Source organism: Heliangelus exortis, chromosome 2 (genome assembly GCF_036169615.1).
Source record: "Heliangelus exortis chromosome 2, bHelExo1.hap1, whole genome shotgun sequence".
Lineage (NCBI taxonomy): Eukaryota > Metazoa > Chordata > Aves > Apodiformes > Trochilidae > Heliangelus > Heliangelus exortis.
Window position 1 is genome coordinate 40,451,433 of NC_092423.1, and position 11,356 is coordinate 40,462,788.

Consider the following 11,356-nt stretch of genomic DNA (forward strand, 5'->3'; position numbering starts at 1 on the left):
GATCTTTAAGGTCCCTTGCAATACAAATTATTCCATCATGATTCTATCACTGTCACTTAGCCTAAATTCCACAGAAACCTGGGGGGGGGAGGGAGATAAGCTTAAACACCTCAGTTAAAATCAAGCAGTTCTGTGAAATCACCTGTGCCCAAAACGTTATAGCATCTTCAACGTGGCAGCCCACAACATCTTCAGCTTGAGGGAGAAGAAAAAAGAAAAATTAACTTTTTTTTCAAGTGTTAAGACAATGTGTTTCTTTCAAAAACCACCACACATTACCTTTGTCACACTCTGTATGTCCATCCATGACCAGAGACTCTGAAACAAGATATTTACTATTAGAAGAGCCATTAGGGTATTTTATATATGTCCGTGGTGGTGCGGGGATGTACACGCACCCACCTCACAGGCCCGCTTAACTTGCACCTCAGGGCTTCGCTTCTCAGCCGATTCCCTCTCCTATCGCCTCCTCCTCGGCCCTTTTCCCTGCCAAGGGAAAGGCACTCATTTCTTAGTGAAAACTTTTTTTTTTTTTCTTTGTTTTTTAAACGTGAGAAAGCGCCACAGATCTAGCACGGCAGCACCTTCCCGCCGCAGAGCAGTGCTCCCGCCTCACCGCGCTGCTCCTGGGAACCCCCGGGAACAAGGGCAGGGTGCCAGCCTACCCCCGATGGAGCGCAGCGACCCGGTCCGATCCGACCCGGCCCTACAGTCCCGCAATGCCCACACGTGCTCCCACCGCTGCCGCCACAGAACCCGCCCTGCGCATGCGGATTCCGCTCCCGCCGTGCCCAGACCCCGCCGGCCCCTGCCCCTCCCCGCCCCACCCGGGCGCTGCCTGCGCGCCCCTTTTCAGGGGGAATGCATGAGGCGGGAGCCTTGGGGCTGTGTGCTCTCGTTGTGCCCGCAAGGTGGAAAAGCGCAGCTCTCGGCTCACTTGTGCTGCATTAACGCGTTGCACTGTTCCTGCAAATCCCGAACTGTGTGCCCGGACCCGCCCGTCACACCCACTGGAAAGGGCGGCAGTCAGTGCATGGTGATCTCATAGCGGGGAGACGCTTCATGGCCTGAAGTTGGGCTACGAGATAGCTGGGGAGGGACTTTTTATTATGGCATGTAGCAGTAGGACAGGAGTCCTAATGGCTTCAAACTGGAAGAGGGGAGATTCAGGCTACACGTTAGGAAGAAACTCTTCACTGTGAAAGTGGTGGGACACTGGGAAGAGCTTGCCCAGGGAAGCTGTAGATGCCTCCATCCCTAAAGTGCTCAAGGCCAGGTTGGATGGGCTTGGAGCAGCCTGGTCAAATGGGAGGTGTCCCTGCCCACGACAGGGGCTGGAACTGGATGATCTCCGAGGTCCTTTCCAACCCAAACCATTCTGTGATTCCATTATCTGGTTTTGAAGCACGAATGAGGCAGCAGCAGGGAGGCTCCTGTATTGATGTCCTGCCTGTCAGCCTCAGCATACCCTTAGAATGTGCCCATCTGATTCACCTTCTACCAAGTGTCAGTGCTCATCTTTTGGTGTCACATACATGTATTTGCAATTTTCTTGCCTTATTTGAGACTGAAAATTGATGGAGCCATGAGCAAGATAGAGGCAGCAGTGTTGCAGATGTTACGCCTGAGCCTGGTTGAGCTGGGGAGGTACCTGAATGAGCACAGGGGATCAGTGCCCAGCCAGGGCCCACACTACAGGTACAGTGAATGTAAATCTAGAGATAAAACTTGGGTAAAGCAAATAACTATTCACCAGAAGACAAATGTTCAGGGCTCCAAAGCAAGAGTATGCTTCTAGACAAAAGTAGTATCTTTTGTTATGAGGGAAAAAAAAAACCCCACACCTGTGCAAAAAGCTTTTAGGCTGAAAAATGCTTGGTTTTGTTTTCAGTTACATGCAAAGGTGTCTTTTTCTTTAGGCTACACAGCTGCAGCAGAACTACTGCTCAAGACTCCATGGCCATACCCCAGCTCTCATGTCATTTAATATGCACATCATTTAATATGCACAACATGATATTAAGACTGACAACTCGACAAAGCAATTCTGTATGGATGCCATTACTGGCTGTGAACTCACACATGACATTCCACTTCCTCTCAAACCTGAGACAGACAGATGTGTTTTATATTAAGTATCAGAGGAGCACAGAAGGGGAAGGAGCCCCTTGAAGGCTTAGGTTCACTGCCCAGTCTCTACAATCATAATTGACTAAGGTACATCTAAGCCTTTCCATAGGATAATTAAAACTAGTAAAAAAGTACTATTCTATGCTCTAGGAGTGTTCTAATAATAGCAAAATACTGATTTGAAAGCCACCTGTTTTAAAACCAAGAAGTGCTTAAGCATTGCCTAAGATCTACACGGTTAGGCTTTACCAGCTCAGAGCAAACAATGTCTGACAAATCATTTCCCTCATGCCAGTTTAGAGTCAGAAATGGCTAACATACCTAGCTGAATGAAAGATATACACCCACAAATAAATCATACAGATGAACTGATAACTTAGCTGTCCCTTGAGATTCAAAGTTCACAACTGCTCTCGGGAAAACAAACCATCACCAAGTACATGTTAAACTGAACTCTACTTAATGACAACTGTCAATGGCAAACATAAAAGCATTTGGTCTCTGCTTTTGCCTTTAGAAAGATTTGTGTTAATAGAATTATAAAGAGATTTTTTGGTAGATTTGGGGGTTGTAATTTTGGTCCTATAAAATGATGATTTTTCTTAGGATAAAAATATGAGTAGTTCCAGTTAAGTGCAAATTTCACTCAAGACATTACATCAGTGTCCAGTTTTCACAGCCAGCAACATTATGAGATATATCAACCTGTTTTTTCATGTACGTGTATAAACAAAACCTGTAAAAAGTACTGTTATAAATTGACCATGTACTCTGAGTCTTTTTAAACCGAATTAGAATTTATTTAATTGTAGCAAGTAGAATAATGAGCAAAACAGCGCTGGGTGACAGGAGAGTCTCAGCTCTGCTAAACTGCCACACCCACTTTTCCTCACGGCAGGCTTTTTAAAGACCCCTCTTCTTGTTACATTTCTCTTCTTGATACACTGCGCATGTTCCAGTTGTTACCAAGGGCCTTCTCGTCTGCTCTCGTCTCTACGTCACCAGGCTGTGATCTTAATGCTCCACCCACTTTCCAAAACAACTTACTACAATACTTTAATAAAAGATTTCTAATACATATAACAGTTTAATAAACAATCCACAACATTTTATAACAATCCCCCCTTTTTCTTTTGATACTCATTTGTTTATTAAACTTAAACCCAAAAGGACCCACAGAGACTGCTGAGAACATAAGAGGAAACAGAGCAAGTAGAATTAATTCCTGGAAATCTCACAGACTACACAAACCCTGTAGTAACTATGATAAATGAATACAAAACTATTGGCTCAAAATCTTCTGGTCCTCAAGTCTACTTAATGTCCACCTGTATGGTTCATGTGGATTAGTTGAATCTAAAACTGGTATCATGAAACAAAGGATGTACAGGAAAAGAGGTGTCTGTAAAATCTTTTTAAATTGCCTCCTCTGCATTTTTCTCCCAATATTGTTACTAGTCCAGTGAGGGACGAGCCCATTTATTTTACCTATTTTCCTTTTGAAAGAATGGGAGTTCGTCCAGGGCCGCCCACACACTCCAGGTCCCAGGCTGTGGTTTCTCTGGGTTCCTCCTCTGCCTCGCCTGTCGACTGCCCCAGCAGACACAGGGTGTACCATCTTCTTGGCAGCAGGAGCACCAGCCGAGCCTTCTGTCTTCGAACCTGCAAGTTCACTGCAGCCCACGATTTGGTCCTCACCATTCAAGAAGTGCACTCTATGCTTAGGGCTTCGAGCCTACACTGAACAGCAACAATTAGGATGTATTCAAAATTTTAAATAAAACCAAAAGTATAAATCTTTTTTAATAGTCACCTCCTTATTTCTATGTTATAACAGGAGTCACAAACCCCTTCTGGAGGCAATCCCCAATTATAGTATTTCCACCAATTTTCCTTACATCCTTTGCATTTAAAATACACAAACAGATAACAACCACAACCAACAATGACATATAACAATTCCTATTAAGTATAATACTAACAAGCTATAAACAAGAAAACATTGAACCGCCTTCTATACAAGAAGCTCAGAACCACCACAAGACACTCATCGTTTCAACACCAGTTTGGTTTCTCCTGGGTGACTAACAATTCTCCACTGTGGGGGATTCACTGGTCCTTTAATGCGATTTGCATGAGTCCACCCTCGCTCTGCAGTCCGAACAGCAGTCTCTGTAGTAAGCAGAACAAGATAAGGTCCTTCCCATTTAGGTTTTAACGTTTCTTCTTTCCAAGTTTTAACTAATATCCAATCTCCTGGTTTGATGTTATGCGTATTTAAATCCAGAGGGGGTCTTTGTGCAATTAACCCACGTTTCCAGAGATCATTACGATGTTTGGCCAATTGTGAAATATATTCCTTAATTACCTGGTCACGTATTAAAATATTTGTCTGGGGATTTTCTATCTGATAGGGCATACCGTACACCATTTCAAAAGATGATATTCCTAGGTCGGCCCGCGGCCTAGTCCTTAGAATTAATAACGCCATTGGTAAACACTTAATCCATGATAATTTAGTTTCAATCATCAATTTAGTTAATATAGTTTTAATCTCCCCGTTCATCCTCTCAACTTTTCCCGAGCTCTGCGGGTGCCATGGTGTATGGTATTCCCATTTGATACCTAAATTTTCCATTAGGTCCTTTACAATTCCCGAAACAAAATGTGTTCCTCTATCCGAATCAATTACTTCTACCACACCATATCGAGGTATCACCTGTTCTAGCAGCACTTTTGTAACTTGGTTTGCAGTCGCTCTTGAAGTTGGAAATGCCTCGACATAGTGCGTCAAATGATCTACTATTACTAATAAGTATTTATATCTTCCTACTTTGGGTAATTCAGTATAATCTATCTGTATATGTGAAAAGGGTCGATATGCTGGAGGGCGTCCCCCGAATGATTTTTGTCTATTTCTTCCTTTATTAACTTTTTGACATATTTCACAAGCAGCCACTACAGATTTTGCCACATTATACATCCCTATGCATACATATAGCTGACTAAAATGGTCAACTAATGCTTGTGTTCCCCAATGTGTTTTGCTATGTATTTTTGAGAATATTGCCAATCCCTTGGGTAAAATTTCTCTTTTATCAGGTAATAAACATTTTCTGTTTCTCTCCACAGCTCCCATTTGCCTCAACTTTTCTTTTTCTATTTCACTAAAGGAAAAGGAATGCTTTTCTGGAACTGCTTGAACTGTTAAAATTACTGTACAATTCCCAGCAACTCTCTTAGCTTCTTCATCAGCTGCGTTGTTTCCCCTAATCTGATAGCTGGTTCCCCTTTGATGTCCTTTAATATGTACCACAGCTATTCTCCTTGGAGCTTTTAATGCATTAAGAACTTGATGTATCAATTCTGAATGTATTAAATCCCTTCCTTGCGAATTTATAAATCCTCTCTCTTCCCATATTTTTCCAAAGGTATGTACAACTCCATATGCATACCGGGAATCTGTATATACTGTTCCTTCTTTCCCTTCTAATAGTTTTAATGCTTTCCATAAAGCATACAATTCGCAAGCTTGAGCAGACCAACTAGCACTTAAAGGTCCCGACTCTAAAATTTTAATCTGTCCATTTTTAAATTTAACTATTGCGTATCCAGACAGCCGTTTCCCTTCCACTATCCTAGAAGACCCATCTATAAACAATATTTCCCCTTGTTCTAATTCCTCTTCTTCTAAATCAGGTCTAATTTTGGTCTGCTGCTCGATTACTTGAAAACAATCATGCATTGATTTTACATCCTTTCCTGGATATAAAAATTCTGCTGGGTTGACAGCTCCTATAGTTTTTAAAGATAATTTTGGAGATTCTACTAGCATTCCTTCATATTTCAATAATCGACTATCCGTAAGCCACTTTTCTGCTTTCTGCTGTAATATTCCCCGAATGTTATGGGGAGCATATAAAATAATTTCCCCATTATAAGTGATCCGATTTGTTTCTTCAAGTAATAAAGCAGCAGCAACTATTATCTGCAAACAGCTTGGCCACCCTCTACTTACTGGGTCTAAAAGTTTTGACAAATAAGCTATAGGTTTCTTTTGATTAGTCCATTCCTGTGTAAGTACCCCAAACGCTGTTCCTTCATTTATATTAACAAATAAATGGAATGGTCTTTTTAAATCTGGAAGACTCAGTACTGGAGCTTGACTTAATTCCTTTTTTAAGTCCTTAAATAATCTTTGGTCTCGCTCAGTCCATTTAGGTAGACTATCTTTGATTAACTGCTCATATAAAAATTTTACTTTACAACTATAATTTTCAATCCACTGTCTACGGTATCCAGATAGCCCTAATACTTGTCGTATCTGTCTTTTAGTTTTTGGCAGGGGTAATTCTATGATACCTTTAATTCGTTCTGGATCTAATATCTTTTTTCCATTAAATATATAGTGTCCCAAATATTTTACCTTTTCTTCTACAAACTGTAGTTTCTCCTGAGATACTTTTAGTCCTTTACTTGCTAAAAAGTTTAATAGCCCAATAGTTTCTTGTTTTACTGATTCCTTTTCGGTTCCCGCTATCAACAAATCATCTACGTATTGTAGCAAAATATTTCCATCCTGTACTTTGTATTCTTTTAGTAATTCTTCTAATGCTTGTCCAAATAAATTTGGGGACTCCGTAAACCCCTGTGGGAGCACGGTCCACCTCAGTTGTTGTTTCCGATTAGTATCTGGATCTTCCCACTCAAATGCAAAATAATCGCGACATTCTTCTGCTAAGGGACAGGCCCAAAAAGCGTCTTTTAAATCTATCACACTGTACCAAGAATGATGAGGTCCTAATTTGCTTAACAACGTATAAGGATTTGCTACAACCGGGAACCGTGTTATTGTTCTTTTATTTATTTCTCTTAAATCATGTACTAGCCTGTACTTCCCATTTGGTTTCTTTACCGGTAAAATTGGTGTGTTAAATGGTGACATGCAGGGCTCTAAAATCCCCTGTATTATTAGTCGATCAATCTCTGGCTTTAATCCCTTCTGTCCTTCTAGGGATATTGGATATTGTTTAATTCTTACAGGTGTTTGTGGTTCAGTAATTTGGATCTTTATGGGAGGAATTTCAAGTTTGCTAATTGTGTCCGGAGAATACCACACATCCGGACTGATTTGTTTATGATCTTCTACAGTTAAGGGATATGCCAATACCGTCAGCTCCTGATCTTTCACTTTAATTTCCAACTGTAATTCAACAATCAAATCTCGCCCCAACAAATTAAATTCTGCCTCGGGAACTAACAAAAGTTCTCCAATTCCAGTCTTAGTTTCAGATTCGAATACTACATTCTTAATTTTATTTACCCTAAAAGGTTCTCCTTTTGCCCCTATTACTTGTACCTTTTCAGAAGAAATTTTACATCCCCTTGGAATTTGTTTAATTGTCGATTTTTCAGCTCCCGTATCCACCAAAAATGTAAATTCTTGTTTTTGGGGACCCAATTTTAAAGTTATCAAGGGCTCACGATGACTCCGGTCCCCCAAAATGTAGAGCCCCTGACACCCCTATTCTACCTTTACCATTTCTTCATCCCTAATTCTTAATCGACAGTCTCGTTTAATGTGTCCTTTTTTCCCACAATAGAAACAACAGCCTTGTTCTCTTTTTACTGCCTGGTTCTCCTTTTTCCGCCCAGCAGTTCTATGTTCGGGAGGCCTACTCTTGCAGTCCTCCCTTACTGCCGCTACCATCATTTTTATCTGCCGCTTACTGCTCTCCTCTTCTCTCTTAACATATACCCTCTGAGCCTCCCGTAATAATTCGTCCAATCCTCGATCCTGCCAGTCTTCTAATTTTTCTAACTTCTTTCTGATATCTTCCCATGACTTAGCCACAAAATGGATTTTAAGTAGTACTTGCCCCACAGGAGTACTAGGATCTACTCCTGAATATAGTTGGAGACTTTTTCTTAACCGCTCTAACCATTCCGTAGGACTCTCATCCTTCTTCTGCCTCTCACTAAATGCTTTATTAATATTTTGACCACGAGGTACTGCCTCTCTAATTCCTTGGACCACAATTACTCTTAAATCCTGCATATTAATTCTATGTACTGGGTTCTGATTATCCCAATTTGGATTCTGTAGAGGCCATTTAAGGTCTGCTTGTGGTCCCTGGGCATGTTGGGCATCCCATAAACGCATCCCTGCTCTCCTGATCATATCTCTTTCTTCAGCAGTAAACAACTGCCCTAGGATGGATTGCATTTCTTCCCACGTATAAAGACTTGGTCCCAAAAATTGATCAACTCTCTCTGCTACCCCTAGTGGATCCTCAATTAAACTGCCCATTTCTGTCCTCTTAAATTCTCGCAAATCAGCAGAATTTAAGGGTACAGATATATACCCTATATGTGGTTGCGGTCCTCCCATAGGCATTTCTCTTAAGGGGTACATCTGAACTGCCCTCGTCTGGCTCCTAGTTCTCCGTCTAGAAGGAGAAAATTCTGACAGAGGGGGTGGTGCCCTAGGAGTTTCAGGAGTTACAGGAGAAGATGGTGGTGTGGCAACAGGAGGTAGTGATGGTGGGGTAACATGAGACAATTGTGGTGGGTCAACCGGAGGCGATATTAGTGGGACAACAGGAGGCGATATTAGTGGGGCAACAGGAGCAACTTGGGTAGCAGGGGGTGATATTGGTTGAGCAGCAGGGGGTGATGGTGAAGGGGCAGCAGGGAGTGATAGTGGTTGGGCAGCAAGAGGGGGTGATAGTGGTTGGGCAGCAGGAGAGGGTGATAGTGGTTGTGCAGCAAGAGGGGGTGATAGTGGTTGGGCAGCAGGAGAGGGTGATGGTGGTTGGGCAGCAGGAGAGGGTGATAGTGGTTGTGCAGCAAGAGGGGGTGATAGTGGTTGGACATAAGGAGGGGGAATTAGAAAGTCCTCATCTCTCCTCTCTTTCCTCTTTTTCTGTCCAACCTTCACTTCTTTCAATGGATTTAATGCAGCCTGGGGTGTTTCTAACCATATCGCTGCATATTGACTTTCCTCCAAATTAAGAGGTTCTTTTTCGTTAACCCAAAAGTTTAATAGTTGTCTTACCCAATCCTTATCAGACCCATAGACCGGCCATATAACTTCTTTAGAAATTTTCTTCCCTCCCCATACTTTGGTACAATATTCAATCATTTTTTGTTTGCTCTTCCCTATTGCTCCCGGGAAGTGTTTCCACTCTTCTAAAATAAATGCTAAAGGGGTATTCTTAGGCACCAGGGGTACCCTCCCCATGGGTGTCGAAGGCTTGCTGCCCTTCGATCCCATCTTCTGGAATATCTTCTCTCACACACTCACTCGCTCCCCTTATTCCTGGCCCAGTCCCTCGCGGGAGATGGGAACCGCAGTACTAAAGGGTCCGCACTCGCTTGGTTCAGTATGTCGAACCTCTCATTCGTTATATTCCAGGATAACCAACCCCGCCCGGACGGCCAATCCTCCCCGGATTGTTCCTTGCGCAATACCTTGCGCAATACTTACGCGTCCCACGCGTCTTCGTCCGGACTTCCGTGCACAGAATGTTTATGGGATTTTACCGGTTCCTTTTGCTCAATATTCTAGATTTTAGGTTCATCGGTAAGGGTTGAGTGGACTGACAGTCTCCGGAGCCGCAAAATCACTGCGGGGGCCCCCTCCGAAGAGCCACCATACACTATTCCCTTATCCGAGTCACGGCACCAAATTGTTATAAATTGACCATGTACTCTGAGTCTTTTTAAACCGAATTAGAATTTATTTAATTGTAGCAAGTAGAATAATGAGCAAAACAGCGCTGGGTGACAGGAGAGTCTCAGCTCTGCTAAACTGCCACACCCACTTTTCCTCACGGCAGGCTTTTTAAAGACCCCTCTTCTTGTTACATTTCTCTTCTTGATACACTGCGCATGTTCCAGTTGTTACCAAGGGCCTTCTCGTCTGCTCTCGTCTCTACGTCACCAGGCTGTGATCTTAATGCTCCACCCACTTTCCAAAACAACTTACTACAATACTTTAATAAAAGATTTCTAATACATATAACAGTTTAATAAACAATCCACAACATTTTATAACAAGTACTACACAAGTACCGAGAAGTCAAAAGTACACCTTCTGATAAGGAAAGCAAATCTTTCACTTGCATGTCATCAACATGGGTGAAATGTGATCAGAACTCCTAAGCAATATATAAAACATAATATTTTTAAGATCCTACCTGTTTTCCAACTAAAAAAATATACCCTGAAGTAAATGTAGTAACTTTTTAGTATCATCTTAAGGGATGTCCCGGTTTGGGCCAGGATAGAGGTCGTTTTCTGTCTTGTAATTTTGTTTTCATCTAAGTCTCTTGTAAGTAAATTAACAGCTGAAATTAACAGCAAGTTTCTCAGTCAGTGTCTGCTTCTGGGACTGATAACGCTTGATGTTTATAGTTACTGCTGGAGAATGTTCTGCAGAACCAAGGACACTGCTCAGTTCTGAGGAACATGTGCTCCAGAAAGAAAAAAGAGGAGTAAAGAGGTCACACCTGCATCCCTCCTTTAGGGAGGACTGGACAAGATAAATGACCAGACTTGACCAAACAGAGTATTCCATCCCATATACGTCATACTCAGTATAAATTTGAGGGATCATGAGGGTCAAAACCCCTTCCTTCTTCCCCTCCTTCACATGTCCCTGTTTGCTTCAGCATCCTGGGAGGATTCCGTTCATTCCTCTGCCTGTGGTCCTGATCCGTGCCAGCCCATATCTGTGTGTTCCTGCCTCCAGCTCCTGACTGCTGCTGACCCCAGGAGTCCAGCCTGGACTTTCCCAGGCTGCCCTGCAGCCTCGGTGGTGATGTGAGAGTTATCGGGGGGTGGAGGGGAAGTAAGTGGTATCAATTTTCCTGTACACTTGTATATAATTAGAATTTTTTCTTTTTATCATTACTGTTATATTAAAGTTGTGTAGTTTAATTTCCAACCCATAAGTCTCTCTCCTTCCTTTATCAGGGAGGGAGATTAATAGAGAGCATCTGTCATTTGGTTAATTGCCAGCCCAGCATTAAGCCATCACAAGTGAAAATTTTAAAGTAAGTTTAAGCACAGAATAAATTTTTTAGAAATTAATTTTAATAAAACCAGTTCATGATGATCACAGGACAGGTTAGTAAGACTGAATTTGGCAAACATTTAAAACTTTCAAGTATTTTTAACTCAAAATGTCAATAAAAGCACAATACTTAATTTCCTAAAAGTA

At 42.0% G+C, this 11,356-nt stretch overlaps 1 protein-coding gene across 1 annotated transcript in view; it reads right to left on the bottom strand.

Annotated features, from left to right (window-relative positions):
* STK31 (serine/threonine kinase 31) overlaps positions 1–8,440 on the bottom strand; it is a 46,577-nt gene extending 38,137 nt beyond the window's left edge. Inside the window, 7 exon segments of the mRNA XM_071736831.1 lie at positions 143–195; positions 280–318; positions 730–1,010; positions 3,714–3,865; positions 4,499–4,987; positions 6,557–7,333; positions 7,670–8,440. Coding sequence (XP_071592932.1) covers positions 143–195; positions 280–318; positions 730–1,010; positions 3,714–3,865; positions 4,499–4,987; positions 6,557–7,333; positions 7,670–8,440 — 2,562 coding nt within the window.
* Positions 8,441–11,356: the final 2,916 nt, after the last annotated feature.